Here is a 22,500-nt window from a genome sequence, read left to right on the forward strand (position 1 = left end):
TCTCGCGGGCACAAGGTGAACTGACAGTCAACTTTCGGTACAGATCGCGCTGTGTTCGTGACACAGACCCTGTTCAGAGGATCTGTTCGGGCCAGCCATGAACCTATTGGGGCTAACAGGTTTGTACCAATTTGATCAAACTAATGATTGCTGTTTGGGGTTGAGGCAAGCAGGAAAATTGCATAGGGTTATATTGTGATTGTCTCTTTCCATTGCTCCACCCCTCGTTGCACCTGTTTAAACTTTTTCAACTTTACACTAAAAATCCAGGAAGAAAATCGAAATAAATCCCATGACGCTGACGTCATGAGGAATGCAGGGCAAACACAAATGAGCAGAGAAATGATTGACCCGGCGACCACACAGCCCAGAGAGAAACATGGCTTCTCTGTGTTGCTGTTGCTTCTCTGGGGAAAACGCCGATGACGAGGTATGAGTTTGCGAGGAACCAAGGGGAACATGAGATTAAAAACAGATTATTATTATAATCTGTATATCCAGGCCTACCAAGACCTACCCATCCGTTACGCACTTCTGAAATAATGCACAATGTTGGGCGCTGTTAACAGGCAAACGATTTTATGAGGTACAACGTCATGAACTTCACCAAACAGGTTATCCTTATTTGCGGCTACATCTAGGATCAAATCTGTCATTATTGTATTGCCATTGAAGAAGTCTAGTAATTGTTTAGAAATGAATAAATGCAGCTCATGTACCCCTGCCAACACAGAGGCGTCCGTTGCTTCAACCTGCAGCATCCGCACAATTTACCACGACTGAATCCGCCAGACAGAACCGGCCAGCCCCCTCTGGTAGGTCGACCTATGTCGAAGAAACTGTAAAATATTGTACTACATTCAATGCTAATAATATCTAATATCGCTGTTTCCCTGCCTCTCGGTCTCTCCCTCTCACCTGTGTTGCTGTGTGTCAACTAAAATAGGGGACACAGCTACGACACACGGCGGTAGACTGGAGATGAGGAGGGTCGGCCTGTCAGAGTTGGACCAGAGGTTCTCTGACGTTGCGGAGACCTTTAACGAGCAGCGGGAACACTACGAGGCCCTGGCACGATGCGTCGCCCACCTGCGGCAGTCCTACGGCTGTAGCCATGACAACACACTTCTTCTCTCCGATTGCGTGAATAAGATCAGAGATGAGCACGGTCTGCATGCAAGAGGACACGCACACACACACACACACACCAACACACGCACACACACACCTCTTAAGCTGCCGCATAACTGACGCGCGTAATTGATATGACCCCTGACTCGACCCAAACACAAGTTTCAATGTTCTTACCTTGAAGACAAAGTGAGCGGTAAACCCAGAGTTTATGGTAAATGTCAAATTTTTTTTTTGCTGCATGTAGACCTACACTACAGGATCAGCCTCCAGATGAAGGGCTATGACTTCCACCTGTCTGCGGCCCCGGTGGAGTCCGCGGAGGTCCGGGATAACGAGCCACCCCCTCAACGCCTGCTGTCGGCCCAGGACGAGCTGAGGGCCGTGTCTCAGGCCGCAAAGATGACCGTCTCGCTGGGGACCAAGCTCCAGGAGCTGATTGGTTGGCTGCTCCGGAGCGAGGAAAAGCTGGCCGGCCAGGTGGCCAAAGCGGCGCCAAACTACCAGGAGCGGAGGCGGCTGGAGGAGAACCTGCAGGCCTGCTTGAGGGAGATGAGGAGGGGGAAGGAGCTATCGGTGGGATACAAACAGAGAGCTGGGGAGGTCCTCAATGAGGCTGCTCAGCTAGCCGGAGTGGAGCCTTAGTGGTTTATTCAAGTGCACGTTGCAAAGACACACACTTTCACAAGCACACACATAAATATCCATAGAAAAACACACACAAACACACACCAATGGACGTGCACATACACAAGCATGCACACATACTGTATGCAAATACAATTTATGCTTCACATTGAGATTCATGCACAATACACAGACACTCCAACTAGAAGGCTTCAGCCATGACAACTGTGAACAGTGCCATTTATTATTTCTAATGCAATAATAGTTTAATATAAATGATGTCAAGTTTTCCTATGTCAAGTTCAACAGAAGGGGGCATTGTATCCTTATATTTTACACTGTCCTATTTGGATTTGCTCTCATAAGTAAATAAGTGAAGGACATTATCCAATGTTAAATGGCATTTATTACTAATGTATGTGTGTGTGTGTGTATGTATGTATGTATGTATGTATGTATGTATGTATGTATGTATGTATGTATGTATGTATGTATATATATATATATATATATATATATATATATATATATATATATATATATATATATATATATATATATATATATATATATATATATATATATATATATATATATATATATATATAGTACAGCTTAATGTGCCCAGTAAATTCATATTAAATGAAAGACTTAATTCCTCGTGAATCTTTGCACGGTTTTCAAATAAGGTGTCTCCAATACAGAGTGAATTTGAATTGTTGGAATATTAATGACATTTGAAGTGGTAGCTCAAACTTTGCGAACGGGGATGTAGTAGGAGACTCTTACTGAGCTGAAAACTACATTTGGTCTTGTATAAAACCCATGTATGTAGCATCTTACGTCCTACCTTCATCTCATATGAAAACATGAAAAACATCTATTTGAGAACCATTATCCTAGACTGTCATTCAAATCTGAAATACAGTCCTATATCGAGCAAGGTAGCCGAATCTTTCTAAATGGTGGCCAAATCGTATGTCCTCTATATTATTTCACTAGCAAGCCCTTTTAAAAATCACTAAATTTTAAATCGGTTTAAGGCGAATAATTTATTAATGGTCTCTCATAGTTTACTTTGTGCTGTCAAACAGCATTACTGGAGGCTACAACTTACCCTGATGGTGGAAATTATGAACATGCAGCCCTATCCATCGTTTCATTGGTGCGCATTCCTGGGGGCGCGGCTGTCCTTCTATCGACCGCATAGACATTGGCTTAGGCGTCTGCCACTCAACATAGTCTCCCCGACTTCAAGGTAGTCTGAGTGGAGAAAGTAATGAAGATGGAGCAGTTTGATGTTGTTCAATTATTAAGGGTATTTATTGTGTAGGTGACTCTAGATACGAGTCTGATCGGCTCCGTAGAGGACTACGACCCCTCCGAATCGGACGGATAGCATGCACGTAAGTAAACAAGTTCACAGACTACTTAATAAAGCGATGTGTGAAGGATAGCTAGCTAGCTAATCTTAAAGCGATCAGATTGACAGCTGGAAATCATTGTGCCAGTGAGAGGCTGCATCGACAGAGAATGTTATGGTGCTGCCTGTGATTGAGCAATGGACCGAGAAATTGCACCAAGTGGAAACGGAGAGTCTGCCTGCACCGAGAGGTTAACCCCCGCGATTCACCATAGAAATACCAGCCTCAGTGAAGGTTCCATAAAGACCAAAGTAGCTGGTGACCTGTGTCTACCTGCGACCTGTAAGATTTATTCATTAACAGTATAATATATACCGACATGGAAGGAACGACCTCTGCTGTCTATGGGAAAAGCCTATCTTGCAGTGCCACATTTTCTAGCACCATTGTAATAATTGGCCCCTAGCCCTGACTGATAGGCTGTCGACTGTGTGATCAACAGAGAGCAATTTTGTACTTGGCTTTGCCCTGTTGTTGGGTGTGTGTGTTATTTGTCGTTTAGGAGTTGATCCCTCGATTGAAACTTGTTCCATGTTGTTTTCCATACCAGTCTTCTGAGCATTGTAATTACTTGGCCGGGGTTTTATAATAACCATCATGTGATGTTAGCTTTTTTCGTTTTACCATTCGAAACCGTTGCCACGAGTTTCCTCTGATGCAGAGCCCTAGGACGACACCGCTTTTTTTGTTTCATGCTGGTTTTTTGCTGAAAGGACATATTAATGCATTTAGTGCTGTTTCTACCTTTTACGAGTACTTCAGACTGTGTGTGTGTGTGTGTGTGTGTGTGTGTGTGTGTGTGTGTGTGCGCGCACGCGCATCCCGTGACCATGTACAGTATATCTGGCTATATGTCTTTCTTAAAGTGGCCTTCTCTGATTTCTTTGTTCTCCTTAAGCCGAGTTGGCCAAAGAGCACCAAGCTATCGATGGGGCTGCTGTCATCACGCATCACAGATGTAGAAGGCACTCATGCAAACAGCACTAGAGTACACTGGTTCACAGCCTGTTGCGATGCCATCCATTCATTCAATTACAAAAAGTCTGCAACATGTCAACTAAACAATTGGAAAATTCACATACAATCACTGTACATTTTTGGGGAAAATTGGGCAATTAATATTTGCAGCAAAGCATCATGAGATGGTAGCGTAAGTCTGGGATATAAATAGGAAAGGCCTGGTGCTAGGTCTCCAGAGGATTTGTTTGGAACCTAGATAATTATCTGCACAGCAGGGGGTGAAATGGAACCCTGCGGTGGTCGACATTAATTGCTGCATGTCACTAGAGAGAGAGCGATTGTCTTAAGGAGGGATGGGGGAGAACTTGACACTCAGAGAGGGGAGGGGTTAAGGGGAAGACGCGGGCTGAAGTGATAAATCACAAGTATTTACCGCTGATCCCATAAGGCTCCCTGGCGGAGGGAGGCGGGAGCAGGGGGAGGCATGGATGGGGAGAATGACTGGCTCGGGCCGCAGGAAGTGTACGCTACTATAAGAGGATTCCGCCCTCGCTCGCTCTTCCTGACGCATGCACGCGCATACACACCCACGCACACTGGAGACACAAAACACAGACTCCCTTGAGAGGTGTGTGTGTGTGTGTGTGTGTGTGTGTGTGTGTGTGTGTGTGTGTGTGTGTGTGTGTGTGTGTGTGTGTGTGTGTGTGTGTGTGTGTGTGTGTGTGTGTGTGTGTGTGTGTAACAGGGAACACCCTGATTATAAGCTAAACACATCCGCTCTCATGCTGTGGGGGGGAACATGGTGGGAGGCAGTGATGACAACACAAAAACTGAAGGAAGGGAAACTTAACATGACAGGATTGGGGATCATTGGGTTAGGGAAGCAACTTGCAAGACCCAAAAAGAGGAGTTCACTTTGTGCAAAGAAACAAGGAGCATTTTACACTGAGACTCGGCTCGTTGGACTTGTTATTATGAAGAGTGGCTGTTGGGGAGCACGGTTTTACAAAAGCTTGTGAGTAATGATGGGTGGGTCCGGGTCGGGTCTGGTTATTCCTGCGCTTGAGTCAGCCCTGGCATCATCTTGACATGTAATAATGGTTTAATATTTTCTTATGTATGATAGCTGCCAGTGCCCGGGGCCTCGGGCAGCTATCAGCTCGAGGCTTAATAAAGGTGGATATTAAAGGGTGCACGTGTATGTGGTTCTCACATCCTGTACCACAAGAGAAAGAAAAGCAGTAATCTAGCTGCCGTAACAGTCACTTTGCTTCTCGAATGCTTTCTTTCCCCTGGACTAGCTCTCGATACCATTGGTCCATTCACTTCCTGACTGGAAGTAGAAAAAGGGGCTTGGACTTCGTAAGCGTATGCAACCGGAAGTTAAGTCATTGTTGACTGGAGGAGTGTTTGGGTGTGTATGCGTTATTCTCTCATACCAGATGGTTTTACTTGCTCAAGACTGAATTCCCTCAACTGACTCGACAAGTTAGGTAAGATCTTGGGTAGGAAGTTTCTACAGGAAGGAGTTGATAGAGGTAGTTCAGGTCTTAAAATGTTTATAAGCATGAATGGAGTAATGCCCCGGCTGTGTTATCTGTGTTTGAGACTTTGTTTCATCCTGCCAGGTGTGTCCTTATGATATGAACTTTGGAGGTTAACCTCTCATAGGATCTAGTCTTGGATAATGTCTTTATTCTTATTGTTTTTGTCTCCTAGCTGATCTGTTGATATATATAAAAAAAAAATGTAACCTACAACTACATTTGATGAATTGTAAGTTTGTTTATACCTAGCCGGTATGTGTAATTTGTTGTACTGCTTCTAACTCTGCCTGTTCCATGGTATTCGGAAAAAACCAACCAAGTAAACATGGTCATTTTTATGGGGGATTATCAGATAGTTTTTGTTACACATGTCTGAAATTTGACCACGGTGAGATCATTTTGAGAGTGTGTTTTGGATTGGAGGAATGTCAGTGGGAATGGTTTGACAAGAGAGCTAGCTCACAGGAACAGGTTTTGTGAAACTGCAGGGCAGGCGGCGTTGCACAACCCAACTCAACAAAATCGTCCCTCTGCGCCGAATAGTGGGCACTGCTGCTACATCAATATGTTGTGCTGTTCAAACTGTACGTGTGAGACTCTGTCTGTACTACCCGCTAGGTGCAAAAGGGTTGATATCATCGTGTGTGTGTGTGTGTGTGTGTGTGTGTGTGTGTGTGTGTGTGTGTGTGTGTGTGTGTGTGTGTGTGTGTGTGTGTGTGTGTGTGTGTGTGTGTGTGCGTGTGCGTGTGCGTGCGAGACGTGTGTGTGAGACGTGTGTGTGAGACGTGTGTGTGAGACGTGTGTGTGTGTGTGTGCTTCTTACTAAAGTTAAGCAATTTAATCAGTTTGCCTGTTTGATTCATGATATGTACTTGCATGATTCGTGCAATATCTGCGTTGTAACTTCAGGGTAAAAAGCACTTATTGTAAGGCGCTTTTGAACTGTAATGTAATATGTTGCTGCCCTAGTCCCCGCTCCACTTGCGGTCTTGGCAGCATTGAAGTCTCTGTTTATCAACGCCATCCAACCCTGTCTCATTCCTCTTCGAATTACCCAGAAACCCTCACCCCTGTCGACCACTATTACCCCGTCATCCATCACACCGCGGCTGTCTGCCTCGTTAGGGATCTCTCTCTGTTAACCGTTGGTCTCCATCCCTCCTTCATGGATTTCCTCCATCCCATCCAGCTCACCTTCACAAAATCCATCCTCTGTCCCCTGGACAGGCCGCATCTGCTCAGTGCATGTGTACCAGATTTGGCATGTGCACGCCGTGCCAGGCTAATTGTGAGCTTAACGGGAGACGCACATCTGATGCGTTTTCATGAGAGACTATGTGGTCACACAGCCTTATTGGATCTTCTTCCCCTTTCATTGTTATATAGTCCATATAGAGCTGGAGGGGAAGTTTGGCTGACTGCCCTGACGTTGCAATAATTCTCAATGCCTCAGAGTTCTCTATTTCTGAATGCGTTAGTTTTTTTCCACAAATTGCCACAAGTCCAGATCCAGCCCCTCTCACCAAAGGGGATTTGGGGCTTCATCTGAGTCCAGTTTGCGTGTGTTCACTTTTGTGTGACAATCACAAGACATTCCCTTCCTCATTTTGGACCGCAGGCTCCGTTTGCGTGGAAGCTGGATGTATATGTTGTGCACTACATGCATGGCTCGATATTTTCAGAAAATAACTCCAGAATGGAAAGGCTGGCTTTGAGCTTTGGATAAAAACAATCACAATGCCCTTGCGTTCAGCAAGGGCATTCACAGTGTGTGTGTGTGTGTGTGAGGAAGCAGTAGCCAGCCTGAGTCATCGGCTCTCTTTCACCAAAGCTCTTTCTGCTGAACCGAGTCCTTCCACCACCAGGCAGCCATGCAGATCCAGACCTGCCTGGTGCCATACCCTCCTCCATGCGCATCCTAAAGTAAATGCCCTCCAAACAACCACACTCCACACACTCCACAAACTAAACCGACACTCGGGGACAAAGTGTTGACTAATATGGAGATAATTCTGCAGTGGACATGGATTACCTGAGTCCCTCTTTACCCGGCGTTGCCAATTCCATCAGCATTGAGGTTGGGCCTATAAATACACTGAGTGAGGCTGTGGGACACGATGCATAGAAGAAGCGGATTTATTGGATGTGTGGTGGATTATGAAGTGGATATGAGGGTCTCCAGCGACAATGGATTGTGTATTGTACATTTACAAAAGGGCCTGAGGCGGGAAACAAGAGGCAGGACACCATGGAGACGACATCAAAAATAGCAGGGTGAAAACGATTGGCCCCAAGGAGCCGAGCAGCATATCATACTGGATCTGGCTGTTGTTATTGTGCCAGGCTTTTGTATGTATCGCTGTCGATTCACAAGGAAGTAGGTTGATACTAACTAGTCTGGGAACATATTTGTTTTTTGTGTTGGAATGACAAAAAAGTCTCCTTAGAAGGCCATGTTATTGTTTTTTGGAAAGCAGGTGTGTGTGTGTTCGGGGGGGGGGGGGGTTAAACTCCCAGCACGTCTTGAAGAATCACAAGAACTTCTTGGACTCCTTAAATTCTTGAGTCACTACAGCCTGTATTCATGGTTCTGTTATGACACACCGGTTTTTTTCTGGTCTTGTTCCCCATCTGTCATTAACCCACACACACACAACAAGTATACACACCAAACACACGCAGCCTCTGGTTCCCAAACATGGACTTTTTGATAGCACTGCTTAGATTCTTTCGCCAGCAGTCTCCAAACAAACGAGGACAGACAGACAGACCAGTGTCGCTGGAAACAGAATCTGCTATGGTCTTGCTTGCTTTTCCTCGGGATAGCCGTATCGCCAGGGTAACGAACCAAACAGATGTTGGCACACAGTGTGGTAGGGGTCAAAGGACCAATGTCGGAAGATGGACACACACAGGCGGATGGAGAGCAGCAGTCAAATTGCTCCTTCAGATTGCCTTTCCTTAAAGGACAAAATGTTGATTGTGTTAATAATCCTTTTAGAATGAAGCTCTTTCTTGTTTGGGGGGGGGGGGGGGGGTTCCATCAAGTCACCAGCACTCAATGCAAACCCTGCCCCCCCTACACCGCCTACACTCAATCATATACGCATGGACTCCCGCCTCCTTCATCCTGTACTGTGTCTGTGTGTATGGGGTCTGCGGTAGTTTTAAAATATACCCTGCGTTGCCAGGATACGACTGTTTGTCACAAGTTGTTTGTCTGCATGCTCATCGGGAGCTGGAGGGCTGGCGGTCTGGTTCCATACGGGCAAACCGTGATGGTGAGGCTCTGTCCACCGCTCCCAGCAGGACGGGGGGACTGAGGCTGCATGACTCAACGCGGGGAAGAGCATTTTTAAGCCACATAATATCCATCGCGGTTGCCACAACGATGCATGGCTTATTGGTTGGAGGCTGTAGTTCTGCATGATTAATCGTGTGTGTGTGTGTGTGTGTGTGTTTAAACAAATTATTATTCTCTTTCTCCCTCAGGTAGATGCAGCCCCGCTGCAGATGAGGAAGCATGCTGGCTATGGACCAAGGAGTGGTGGAGGAATGGCTGTCCGAATATAAGGTGTTTGTGTGTGTGTGTCTGTGTGCAAAGGCATCCTTGGTAACCATATTTGGCAGACAGACTTAGCCACACACACCCCTGGGTGGCTACAATCAGTGCACACCATCTGTCTGAGGCATGCACACTCAGTAAAAGACCCAAGACTTGATCAGGGTTTTTAAATCCAGAATTGTGCTAAACTGTATCATTGATATGTGAGTGACTCTAGTCCATTAGAGAGAGTCTGTCTTTGAGTTGGGGAGAGAAGATGCTCTGTTGATCTCTCTGGGATCTCCTTAATGGCCCCTTTGGGGTGGATATTACAACGAGTATAATTTCTCAATGCTCCCTCAGCAGTTTGTTTACTTCTGTGTGTGTGTGTGTCTGTGTGTCTGTGTGTGTGGGGTTGTTTCAGACGCTGCCTGACAATGCTGTGTCCAACTATGCCGCATCATTGAAAGACAAAGGAGCACTGGTTCCTGCACTTTACAAAGTCATCCGGGAGAACTACAGCGACGTACGCACTCACGCATGCACACACAAACACACACACTCACCCAACCACAATCCTTATCCTTAAGCCACAATATCAGGACACAGCTTTGATTCCTCCCTTTGCTTCTCCATTAGTATAACTGACTAATTAGACAATTAAAATACGATATACAAGTCCAGAAGTTAAACACATTGGTTCATTCATACCGATGTAATCCTTTCCCTTGAATACATCGCATCATTTGTCAGCAACACTAGCGTCAAGTCGGTTGAGCTCAGTTGTAACTGTGTGTGTGTGTGTGTGCGTGTGCGTGTGTGCGCCTGCGCCTGCGTCCTCTACCCCGGGCCCAGTTGCTGGAGCCCGTGTGCCACCAGCTGTTTGAGTTCTACCGGAGCGGAGAGCCCCGGCTGCAGCGCTTCACCCTGCAGTTCCTCCCAGAGCTGCTGTGGAGCCTGCTGTCGGCCAGCTCAGCCAGGGACCCGCACACCTCAGGCTGCATCGAGGCCCTGCTGCTGGGCATCTACAACCTGGTAGGCCGGCCGGCCGGGCGTGGGGGGGCCTTGTTTTTTATGTATTCATCCGTGTTGCGTTTCGTAAGGGACTAAACTTGGGAAAACACACTTTGACGCGCATAGTTAAAATAGTTCAGTCCCCCTTCTTGGCAGTGGTGGGCTGTCAGGGCCAGCAAGGCCTTCTCTGCTGGCCTAAACACTATCAGAATCACTGACTTATGTTTTATCATATTTTTTTCCAGGAATATGTATTAAATTATTTCCAATAGTCTATTCTCTTCATTTCATAGCTTTTCTCTTGGTTGCGCTGCTTCCACTAGTCTATGTTTATGTTAGAGCTTTTATCCAATCATATTTCAGCCCTCATGTGTTGCCAGGGTCAAAGAAATCTGCCTTGATGCATTCAGAATCGATAGTGCTGGCGTGTGTAGCTTAAAGTAAGTGGCAATGACGCTGTTGGCCCTCAGATTTCGAGTTGGCAGCACTAGGCCATCTAGCAGGCGTCCAGTGACGTCGGCATTTTCACGTCCTTGGATTGGATGGTCAGAGAGGCAGCAAAGCATCGATAGCTACCGGCACAAACTAAAATGAAGCGAATAATAAATAAATAAATAAATAAAGCGATTCCCTGTCGCGAATTAAATACACACACACACACAGTGTAATATTGATGGTTTCTATAGCCGTGGAGTCATAATGATGGCATTAAGAGGTGGATTAGTTCCTGTAGGACACCAGTGAAGGCCTAGGTGGGAAATGCACGGCCCGCCACTGCTTCTTGGTATGTGTTTGATAATTAATTATTTCTCTTCATAAACACGTACTGGTACCAGTGACGTGATGACCTTAAATTGGTGTGCGCAATTGTGGTAAACAAAGTATTAACTCCAAAGCTCACTCTCGCTCTCTCTTCAAATGCCAAAAAAACTAACAGGGCAATGAAATCACATATGACCACTACTATTGCCTCCTAATTCGAGTAGGGTCCAGCTGCAGCCCCGGAGGACAACACCCTGGCGTGACAACAACAACCCAGGCGCGACGGAAGTACTCTGGTGTGACGGAAGTGATTTATTTTTTAAACCTATTTTTACACACTGCTATCAGAAACCAAAGATCAACCATGGAAGTGAGACTGTCAATATGCTTAAAATATTGAGTAATATTCATGTTAAAGCCGTTCCGTGATTTCTTTACTTTTCGTTAAAATTGAATATAATAATACCGTGCCCTTTTTGAAAAATGTGCTGCACTTCGTTCATAGAAGTAAATGAGAGTTAACACGAATATAACTCAATATATTAAGTCTCACAAATAAATCACTTCCGTCACACCAGAGTACTTCCGTCACGCCTGGGTTGTTGTCACGCCAGGGTGTTGTTCTCCGGGCTGCAGCTGGATACTATTGCCTAATTCCTGGTGAACATGCCCTCCACCTAAAGTGAGAGCGTAGTTAGCCAATCAAGAATAGAATAAAGGAAACGTGGGTATGCGGCTCACACACACAGGTACTGGGAGTCAGAAAAAGACACTACTTGCTTTTGTAATGTCCTGTACCAAAATAATGGATGCGTAAATAAAACATTCCATAAAGCAAGCCGCTTTGGATAAATACTTCTGATAAGTAGTAAAGTCAAATATTAGAATCCCTCTTGGGTAAGGATGTTATAAAAGTGAATATCAAGATGATGTAACCTTTTATTCAATAAATAGCACATCTGAGAATAAGGAGATGTAGAAGATGGAGTTGTTCACCTCTACAATTGCCTCAGCATATCGGAGTAGGTCAGCTGTCACGTCTCATAGCCGGCTGGCCTCCCTTATTCTACTTGACATTAACTAGCACAGTGGGAAGCCCACCCCCCCCCATAGAAACACATTCATGGATGCACGCACACACATGAATATACCCACATGCACACACAAGCTTGCCCACGTATAAACAAGCATGCACGCGTGTTACACCCTAGACCCAGAGGCATACGCACTGGGTCACGCCAGCGAGCAGCGTAAGAGGAGGTTAATTTAACACCATTCATTTCAGAGCCTTTCTGCCAGCATTCTAGGGTCCATCTGCTAAGCACAGGTCTGGTGGTTTGTTTCTTTTGCAGGAAATTGTCGATAAAGATGGCCAGAGTAAAGTGTTGTCCTTTACCGTCCCTTCGCTCTCAAAGCCGTCAGTGTATCATGAGGTCTGACACACACACACACCACACACCACACACCACACACACACACACACACACACACACACACACACACACACACACACACACTCTCTCATATATTATGTGTTCTTAAAGACCCACATTTTAAATTAGGGTTTTAAAATGTTTCTGTTTGTTCCCTCCTTATAGCCTTCAACTATTGGCTCCATGGCCCTGACGGAAGGTGCTCTGGCCAATCACGGGCTTAGCAGGGTGGCGTACAGCGGGCCACACATCCAACGAGAGACCTTTACTGCTCAGAACAGGTAAAGGCTTCAATGTTCCTCCACCAGGGTGAAAGCCCCTGGTGGTAATTACTGTGTAATTATATGTTAATTGACAGTATTTATTATGTAACCAAAATATACCATTACGTACATGACGTTTTAATATCAATTCTGAATGTTTATAGTGTAATTAAATGGCACTATTTGGATATGTATATATTTGGATTGTTTTCCACTTGAAAGACACTGACTGTGTGTGTGCGTGCGTGCATTTGTGTTTGTGTGTGTGTGTGCTGTTTAAGGTTTGAGGTGTTGACCTTTCTCCTGCTGTGCTACAACGCTGCTCTCAGCTACATGACCCCTTCCTCTCTCCAGGCTCTCTGCCAGCTCAGCTCTAGGTAAAACCCACACACTAACACACACACACATCCATTCTATTTTCATGGGAATATAGTCATGTAGGGTGTATGGTGGATCAGGGACTACTTCCCATGTCAATATAAAGGGCTCATCTAAGGTCATGAAAACACAACAAGTCCTATTTGTTCGGGATTGTACACAAATCAAACAATACTGAATATTATGTTCCAATTCTGCCAAGTCTGTTCCGCGAGTTGCCATCCAATTCTACACACTGCACTTTTTTAGATTAAGGGAATTTATATTAAAATGCTTTTAATGGACCTGTTTTGTAGAAGTCCTACATCTAATTGAATATTTGAGGTCTTTCAATACAGTTAGGGATGTAACGGTATGAAAATCTTACCTCACGGTTATTGTGACCAAAATTATCCCGGTTTTCGGTATTATCGCGGTATTTTAAAAGTGTGTTCAATATGTTCAGAAAGCGCTGATAGGCCTACGCAAACTGAAATAGTTAAAAAAAGCGGAAGTGTTTATTATATTTATTTATATATTATATTATCAAACGTGCAACTTTTAACATCAAAGGAACAAGGGTTAAGCATGTAAACATTTTATTGGTCAGGGCCATTTACTGTAGTGCAGGTTTAATCCAAACATTCAAGACATAACAAACAATATGTAAACAAATCAAAGAAACACCACATTGTTTGTCTTATTAAATACTTATTTTCTTTTATTAAAATGTAAAACTGTACACATGAACACTGTACAAGTCAACTTTAAAAAGTGAATTGTGCATCGACAATAAATAGCCACTATAAACAAATTACAAAAATAACTACTACAATCATATGTAATACAATCCAAATGTTCAGGTTTTGATGGCATTAAAATGAAAAATAAAAAGAATATGTAAACAAATCAATGGAACGGAACTGATTGTATACTTATTCTATAGTGCATTATGCATTTAAAATAAATAGCCACTATAAACAAATTACAAAAATAGTAGTTTAAGGCATTCAATAAGTTTAAGGCAAATAGAAGTTTAATGCATTTTTTATGCCTTCATCTAGCTGTCAATAAGGCCTTGTTTTCACCGTTTCACTGTCTCATCGTGAATGAAAGTTTAGCTGTTTAGCTTAGAATATTAGCTGTTAGCAAGCAGCTAAATGCCTTCTTAATACATAGCCTACGCTGGCGGTGGGCGCTGCACTTAGACTTCTGTTAACATTATTGACAAGTTAATAAGTTAGACAGACGGATCATTGCATTCTCCCTCAACCTGAAGTCCCACCACACCATGCATTTCAGCTAAAATGTCATGGTTAACTTGCATTGCATTGGCTATACAGTTGTGGGTGATGGTCACGGAGATGAGTCATGAGATTCAACGTATTGTTGCCTTTAGCAGAAACTTTTTTCTTGCACGTTCTGCAGACAGGGCGTGCTGAAATTAACTGTCTCTCTGCATTCTTATGATACCCAAAATATGCCCATACTTCAGACTTAGTCGTCTTAGACGGCTGATTGATGTCTTGAGCGCTGTCGTCTCCTCCTTCCGCCATGATTCAGACTTCAAGAAACTTAAAAACATTATGTTGTAGGCTACACAGTGCGCCTGCGCGGCAACTTCGGGAGACTCGGATGAAGCGCTGAGATGGATTTAAGCACACGGTTTCCACACTGCGGGCACGGTTATCCACCTAGATAATAATTGTATTTGAAATGAAAACGGTAATTGTTATTGACAAATTTTTATCGGGGTTTATCGCTACACCGGTAACCATTACATCCCTAAATACAGTGTAATCAACCTGTCCATATACATGCTAACCCAGAGCGAAGTAAGAGCCTTTTTAAATGTATTTCATTTTGATTGGATGACTGCCAGGGTCTGTATATGCGGTTACCCACGGCAACAGCTGCGACGCTACAAAGGCATCAGCTCAAGACTGACCGTCACGTCCGAGTTCCTGGTCCAGCTCATCACAGGGATTCACTACGCCTTGTGGGTGGAACACACTCACTCACTCACTCACTCACTCACTCACTCACTCACTCACTCACTCACTCACTCACTCACTCACTCAGGTAATCTGTGCACTCCAATATCAATGTATTTGTGGTTCTGCAGGTGTAACGGAGATGTAGAGGTGGGTTCCAAAGCCCTCGATGACGTTCTGTACCGGGCTCAGTTAGAACTCTTCCCAGAAGCTTTGCTGGTGAGTGCCAATCCATTTTTTTTTATTGTTATCTGTTGTCCCACTATGTATGTGTATGTGTGTAGCCATGCATGCAATGCATTGATTGGTTTCTCGCGTGTGTGTTGGTCGGATACCGTGGGCCCTATGTAATCCCTGGAGATTATTTCCATGCCCTCTACTTGGTTTCCGCTCAACCCTAATCCTGGAGTGCCTGGGAGCAGGAGGCTTGACCCTAAGACTGTACCGTAGAGCCGCGGCCCACAGGTCCACCACAGACGCTGGGCTGCTGGCCGTGCCATGCAGACGTCGTCCTCAGAAACATTGATACCTGACATCAGATGACGATTTGGATTATAAATCCAAGATGGGAAATGCGTGTGTCAGCGCTAGGACACCTTAACTCTTTCATTTGGGAAAAACATTATTTTTGCACTGTTTATATTTGTTGGCAAAATGATACGCTAATTAAACAGCAGATTTGTTTTTTTTTGCGTAAATCTTTTCCCGGGATTTCGAGATAATCCCGCTAATTAAAAAAAAAAGGGCGGTATTATTTTCTCAAGGGAATGCTTTACGCCTCAGTAAACAGCAGAATAACAGATTGAGAACAATACAAATCTTATACGAATTCAAAGCCTTAGCCAGAGGTTGAACGGCCCAGTGGGTTAAAGTCTTCTAGGAATGCTAATACCAGTTGGTTGCTAAACTGTGTGCGTACATGGGTATGTGAATTTATGTACACAACAGCCACCCCACGGGATGCGTGTTGCGTACGTATCAATAGGCATGCTGTGTAGCGATTAGGATGCTCCGCTACCATCACATGTTAGGTTCCACTCGACCGCGGGATCGACGCTTGTGTTCCTCATGAGGTTTATCATTTATAGATATATCTAATCGATTGATAGGTTCTCATTATCGAAATTTCCGGATACAACACAGCCTTATGCTGCTATCCATTTGGATGGTACGCTGGTACGAACGACCAGCTTCAGCGAGAACGTGACGTATTTCCCTTGCTCCAGCCTTCCAGTTTGCCATTTGTGTTTCTGTCGAGCCACGAGGGGGAGTAGTAGCAGGCTAGTCATCATTAGCAACATAGCCTCTTTAGCAAACCAGCTTCAAAACAAAACTTTACATTGAATTGCACGCAAAGCAAGACCGTGCAATGCATATATTGGTGACCGGATTAAAGCAGCAATGAAATCAAGTGTGTAAGAGGTTTTAAAAACGACATTAAAACCACCAACGTGGTACAAATAGAAAGAAAATACATCTCATCCCCCATTAACTATGGGCGCAGCCATCTTCTTTGCTAGTTGTACAGCTCTGCTCGCTCTACTTTGAAAGCGACGAGATACTACGACCAAAAGGGGGCGTGCCTCAGTGAAATGCCGCAAGAAAGCTGGGAGATTTGCGACTTTACCACTTCGTACATCCAAATGGATAGCAGCATTAGTATTGTCTTTTGCTTCATGTCCGTCGATACCTTTTTGCTGTTGGTTTGTGTGTTGTTGTTTTTTTTACACAAAACACTTGTGGGTTGAAATTGTTCTGAGATCACACTGATTCAAATGGAAATGTTTTTGTGATTTTGTTCTTGATTTGACTCCCCAAGGGATCACGCCAGGTTACCGATAGAAATGTCCATGACTCAAGTGTCGAGGTTATCACAAAGATTTTGAGTTGAAATTGCAGTATTATTCATTGATTCATAGAGCATTTTCCCCTACCTCTGTGTATCATGTGAGTAACCTTTAGCGGGACTCAAGTTCACTGTTGGGGATCTGCAGAAGAATGATGGGGCCGGTAATTAAAGCTTGCTGTCAGCAACTCAGGGATTAATGGCAAGGCTTTGGCAAAGATTGGCATATCGTGCTCCGTCGAAGGATTTGCTTCAAGCTGCTTTGCAGCAAGGGGTAACTGTAGAAAGAGAATTGGCGGAAAAACCATCTCATATGCCTCCTTCTTCTTGGCATTCAAATGCAGAGTGAAATACAGGATGGATCCAGTTCTTCACACAGCCAACAGACAGAGAAGCGCAATGCTCTCAGCCCTTATTATTTCATGAAGCGCTCCCGTATAACGATGAACAACAGACGGACATATTTGAATTCAACGTGGACCTCCGTACAAATGATACTTCGATAATATCTTGGGGCTTTTCTGAAAGTCTGTTTAATGTAAAGTTTTAGGATCTGCATTGTTATATCTTGTTATTTGGGTTTAATTTGCCCTACAAATATTTGCTGAGTGTGTGTATACGTGTATGCATCTATCTACATGTATCTGTGTGTCTGTCTCTCATGCTTCTCTCCTCAGTAGCACCCTCCTGAAAGTGTGTGTGTGTGTGTGTGTGTGTGTGTGTGTGTGTGTGTGTGTGTGTGTCCGCCCTCCCAGGTGGGCAACGCCATTAAGTCGTCAATGCACTGCGCGGCGTTGAAGAGCAACAACAAGGAGGGTCCGCGCAGCATCCAGGTGGAGATCACGCCCACCGCCTCGCGGATCTCCCGCAACGCCGTCACCTCCCTCTCCATCCGGGGCCACCGCTGGAAGAGACACGGTAAGGACGGACACACAAACAGACACTGCCCTTTTGGCTAGAATGCCCTTTTGGCATTATTGTTAAATTGTTCTACATTTATTCTAACGATGTATTGAAGACAAATACAACGGGGAGTTTTTGGGATGCCTCGTTCAAGGTTCATGGTGTCCTCCTAATGGCGCCAGGGGAAAACATCGAAGGTGAAAGGTGAAGGATTCCGTCAGAGTTAGAGTCCGCACTGGAGACCACCTGGTGTGTCTGTGGAAAAGACTTACAGTTTCCCCAGGAGAAACCAAGGGCCACATTATTTACAGTCGTAAACATAAAATCTCCAGTCTTATCTCTAATATGTTTTTTGGCATAGTTCCATCATGACTGCACAGCAGCTCACAGATTGTTGCTTCCTTAGCAACCACCCCCCCCCTCTTTCCCTTGTGTAACGATCATTGCTGCGCTCCTATTAGGGCAGTGCTGAATAAATGGTCTGCAGCCAGGGCCTTTGTTGTAAAGGCGAGCGGAGAGAAAAACAGAAGTTTAAATTACAGCCATTAGCGACCTGTCTGGAGACATAATGCGTAGCTTTCACCCGGGGTCCCCAGCACCCTTTAAATTGTCTCATAGTGATCCGGGGTTGGTTCTCAGACCCGGGTCCCCAACCCACTCATTTACGCCCAGAGAGAGCCCTTTTGTTTTCAACAGATGGCCCATTAGTGATTCACACGTCAGATTGAACAAGGGGCACATGGGAACATGCATGTGGTCATATTCATCGTGTCCATCTCCCCGCAAAGCATGTACTTTTGAATGTTACAGATGTGATGTCTATGATTTCTATCTTTCAATTTATTTCTGCCATTACATTGATTTATTTTGTGTGTGTCTTTTTGTGTGGTTGTGTGTGCCTGTGCACATGACCATATCTTTATTGTGTGTGTGTGTGTGTGTGTGTGTGTGTGTGTGTGTGTGTGTGTGTGTGTGTGTGTGTGTGTGTGTGTGTGTGTGTGTGTGTGTGTGTGTGTGTGTGTGTGTGTGTGTGTGTCAATCCATTCATCTGTTGGTCTGTATACATGTCCATATGTGATGTCCATCCCCCCCCCCCTCGCTCCCCCTCCCCCTCCCCCATCAGAGTCCCAGGAGGTGAGTGTAGACAGTGAGTCTGCCCCGGGGGGCGTGGCCATCCCCGAAATCAGTCTGACGGGCGTGAGCGGCGAGCGAATGCCCAACGGAGACTCCCTGCGGGTCCGCCCCGACGGCCGGGCCCCGTCCGACGGCGATCCGCTGGGCGCTGCCTCAGAGGTCAGCCCGGAACCCAGAGGTCACGACCTCACTGGCCGGGGTCAGGAGGTCAGGAGGCAGAAATCTGTCAGGCGCATGGTGGAGAACGAGGGTTCAGGGATCGTCCTGGCAGGGCGGAGTCAGTACTAAGGTCCGGCCCCTGCCTCCCCTTGCCCGACTCCCAGGGTAACCACGGTAATCTTGTGTGGGGAGTGGCGTAAAGAACTGCATGTTGCCTCTAAGCACCCTCCCCTCTCCTCCCCCTCCTCCTCCTCTTTCACGCTGGGCCCATCACTCCTAAATGGCACTGCTGGGATTCTTCACCTTTTTTCTCCTCTGAATGATCCGTCCATTACTTTCATTATATTCACTCATTCTGTCTGTCCTTTTCTAATTATACTGTTGTGAAGTTGTGCTTTGGACACCTATTATGATTACATAAAAGGATTAATTTCATAAATGCTTCTAAAAACCAACAGCTTAAAACGATGCACTTGCAACCTAACATAACATAAAAAAAAATGCAATAATGGGATGTCAAACTATAATTTGTCTTATGCAATTTTTTCTATCAGAAGATGAAAGTGGTTCAGTTAAGGTCCAGCTACCATTTTGTAATGGCACATGAGGCGTTAAATCCTGAATCAGGATTTCTCCTGTTCCTGCTCTGGAATACAGACTTGTTTCATCAGGGCCACATTTGATGGATTTCCCATGATGGTGATGATACATCGTATCTTCCATGTGATGCCAGTATCGGGCGGGGGTGTTGATTTGGATTACCAAATTAGCTTTGTGGGAGCCATTGAATCCCTCTAGAAAGGAGGTCAGATCCTTTTGAAACACGGTAGAGCATGAGAGATGAGCAACAAGGAGCCGAGGTACGTTTCTGCAGAGCAGGATACCAGAGCTGTGATGTCACAGCGCCGTTGACCTCACACTGACCTCGTGGTCCTAAATTATGTACAATTGAAATTCGGTAATTTTGTATTTGCGTGTATGTGTTTCTCGTGTATCTACATGTCCTATATAACCTCAAGGTTAAGGCTGAGGCTAGCTTTCTCTAGGTTCACCAGCGTGTGCCCAGCGGTATCCAATAACAGGCTTTGTTCCATGTTCAATAGAGGACCTTGAGACTATTGAATGTGGCCACGAGTATCAATTTATTATTTTATAATGTGTTTGTTTAGTATAAGTCATATGACTTGTCTTGAGATATTAGGTTGATTAATGCAAGACACATTTCTCACTATTGGTTGAGAGTACCTTTTTTATGCAATCTCGGAATTTGGTGTGTTGAGCTCTCGCCTTTATAATATGCCTCCACACATAACTACCGGGTTGCTATGGGAGACAGATTTGGTCCCTTTGATGAGAAGGATTACTAGCTTAAGGTGTGTGTGTGTGTGTGTGTGTGTGTGTGTGTGTGTGTGTGTGTGTGTGTGTCTGTTAACCACTTTAGTTTTATTGTGGTTGGTGGGACTTTGGTGCAGGTGTTTATGGTCATGCACACAAAGTGTGTGTTTGACTTTATGTGTGCTTGTATTTCCCCTGGGGTGGAAATTGTCTCAACTTTTAGGGGTCTCTCCAAATTGTTCTTTCCCTTTGTAACTTTTTCCAATGCTTCTGTTTTTTTAGACACTAACCCCTACCTTCCTTACCCTGCTCTCTTGGGGTGGGGGAATCAAGCACTCCTCAGAAAACAATCCTCTGACTCCACCTCCTGGCTGTTCTTACCTAACCCTTGTGTAGCTCTGTGATGTATGCTCCGTGTCTTACTGCGATGTGGACGGAAAACAACTGTTTTTGCGCCACCTGCTGGAAGACAATGAAACTGACTATCTGTCACTCATCCGGTTGAGCAACGTTACGTGACGCCTCAAAAATTGCCATCACCTGCAGCTGATTTTTAAAGATTGACGTGTCCCAGTGTAATAACCTAAATCGTATAAGGAGCCAGGTTGATTTGATGACTTATTATTATAATTGGATTTGTTCAAACGTGTGGCTGGCTGCCAGAGGCTGGTGACAGATGGTACAGTGTTTTATATCGCCCCCCCTATTCCTCTCTCTGCTGCTTATGTCTCCATGTGGATCCCTTCTCCTCGTCCTCACCTCCGCCCTCCCTCCCTCAGATGCTGTTGATCTGGGTTCCCCGGACGAGCTGATGGAGATCTCAGAGGTGGATGAAGGGGTGTGGCCGGGTCTGACGGCGCCGGGCGACGCGGCCACACCCACCATCACCATAAGCAACAGTTTCACCACGCCCAGCCTGGGGGCGCGGGCCATGAAGAAGTGCCGGCTGGCCGGGCGCACCAGCAAGGACAAGGAAGCGGGCCAGGCGCCGGGGGGGCGGGCCACCAGCGAGAGCGCCGAGCTGTCCGTCAAGCGGCTGACGCTCACCTCCAGCCAATCGGTGCCCAAGGCGGGGGCTCTGAGCAACCTGACGCGAACCGCCAGCGCCGTCTTCTCCCGCTCCTTTGAGGCCAGCAGCGCCCCGGTGCCCAACCACCTCCACCACCACCACCACCACCACCACTTGCACCACGCAGGGTCAGACGCCGGCGTCCACGAGGCCGCCGCGCGCTACTCCTGCAGCATGCAGGAGGAGGGGCTGGGGTACCTGAACCCCGGGCCCAGCCACTCGCCCCTCTCCACCAGCATCAGCGTGCACCTGGGCCCCGACCTTTGAACCCCCATGACCTGCAGAGCCCCCACGCCCCTCGTACCCCATGTGACTTGTGATTTGCATCTGACCCCCGTACCAGCGACCTGGAGCTCCAAGCTATGCTAAGTGCAAATGACCACAAAGTATTGATTGGAGATCTGCTCCTGTATCACATGCCACCATGTTCCAAGTGTCTTTCCTGTCTCCCTAAACCCCCCCCCCCCCCCCCATCTGTAGTGTTAACCCCAAAACACCCTTCTAGTCGGCTTCCATAAGCTTAGCCCCCCCCCCCCCCCCCCCCCCTAAAGCACCCCAAAAAGGGCCAGTCCTGGGCTTGACCGATGGAGCCCGTCTGTACTTAACCAGTAGTACACCTCTTTCCCTCCTAAGGACAAAACGGTGTTCCTGCCCACTAAAGTCCTATTTTAAACGAGCCGGGACACTGGGGAACCTTATGCACATATTGCTATAAACTGTGGTTTGAGAAGATTTGTTAAATGGTGTGTGTGTGTGTGTGTGTGTGTGTGTGTGTGTGTGTGTGTGTGTGTGTGTGTGTGTGTGTGTGTGTGTGTGTGTGTGTGTGTGTGTGTGTGTGTGTGTGTGTGTGTGTTTTAACGGTTTTTAGAAAATTGGCTGCTGATTGATGTAACGATCACGTTTCGTTTGTGAAATGAAACTGTCTTTTCATGAACTTCCTCAAAGTAACTGATAGCAATAGCAATTGTTCCCAAAAGTATCCTTCCTTTAAAAAGAAT

General features: G+C 45.7%; 2 protein-coding genes across 9 annotated transcripts; both read left to right on the forward strand.

Moving 5' to 3' along the window:
- On the forward strand, window positions 1-2,196 carry si:ch73-345f18.3 (uncharacterized). Its single transcript, XM_056582406.1, has 5 exons — window positions 1-119; window positions 271-430; window positions 734-815; window positions 947-1,168; window positions 1,379-2,196. The coding sequence occupies exons 2-5, from the start codon at window positions 380-382 to the stop codon at window positions 1,774-1,776; spliced, it is 753 nt and encodes a 250-aa protein (XP_056438381.1). The 5' UTR covers window positions 1-119; window positions 271-379; the 3' UTR covers window positions 1,777-2,196.
- A 189-nt stretch (window positions 2,197-2,385) lies between these two features.
- On the forward strand, window positions 2,386-21,968 carry hycc1 (hyccin PI4KA lipid kinase complex subunit 1). Of its 8 annotated transcripts, XM_056582976.1 has the most exons (13): window positions 5,190-5,635; window positions 7,485-7,612; window positions 9,182-9,263; window positions 9,658-9,759; window positions 10,089-10,268; window positions 12,362-12,442; window positions 12,608-12,723; window positions 12,987-13,082; window positions 14,945-15,061; window positions 15,188-15,275; window positions 17,658-17,820; window positions 18,929-19,272; window positions 21,213-21,303. In XM_056582976.1, the coding sequence occupies exons 3-12, from the start codon at window positions 9,213-9,215 to the stop codon at window positions 19,225-19,227; spliced, it is 1,293 nt and encodes a 430-aa protein (XP_056438951.1). In that variant the 5' UTR covers window positions 5,190-5,635; window positions 7,485-7,612; window positions 9,182-9,212; the 3' UTR covers window positions 19,228-19,272; window positions 21,213-21,303. The 8 variants fall into 8 exon arrangements, with proteins under 8 accessions (XP_056438955.1, XP_056438953.1, XP_056438948.1 ...); XM_056582978.1 differs by lacking the exons at window positions 5,190-5,635; window positions 7,485-7,612 and adding an exon at window positions 2,390-3,164 and having other exon boundaries at window positions 9,186-9,263; XM_056582973.1 differs by lacking the exons at window positions 5,190-5,635; window positions 7,485-7,612 and adding an exon at window positions 2,391-3,164.
- The last annotated feature ends 532 nt before the right edge of the window (window positions 21,969-22,500 follow it).

This window comes from Gadus chalcogrammus, chromosome 22 (assembly GCF_026213295.1).
Source record: "Gadus chalcogrammus isolate NIFS_2021 chromosome 22, NIFS_Gcha_1.0, whole genome shotgun sequence".
NCBI classification, from domain to species: domain Eukaryota; kingdom Metazoa; phylum Chordata; class Actinopteri; order Gadiformes; family Gadidae; genus Gadus; species Gadus chalcogrammus.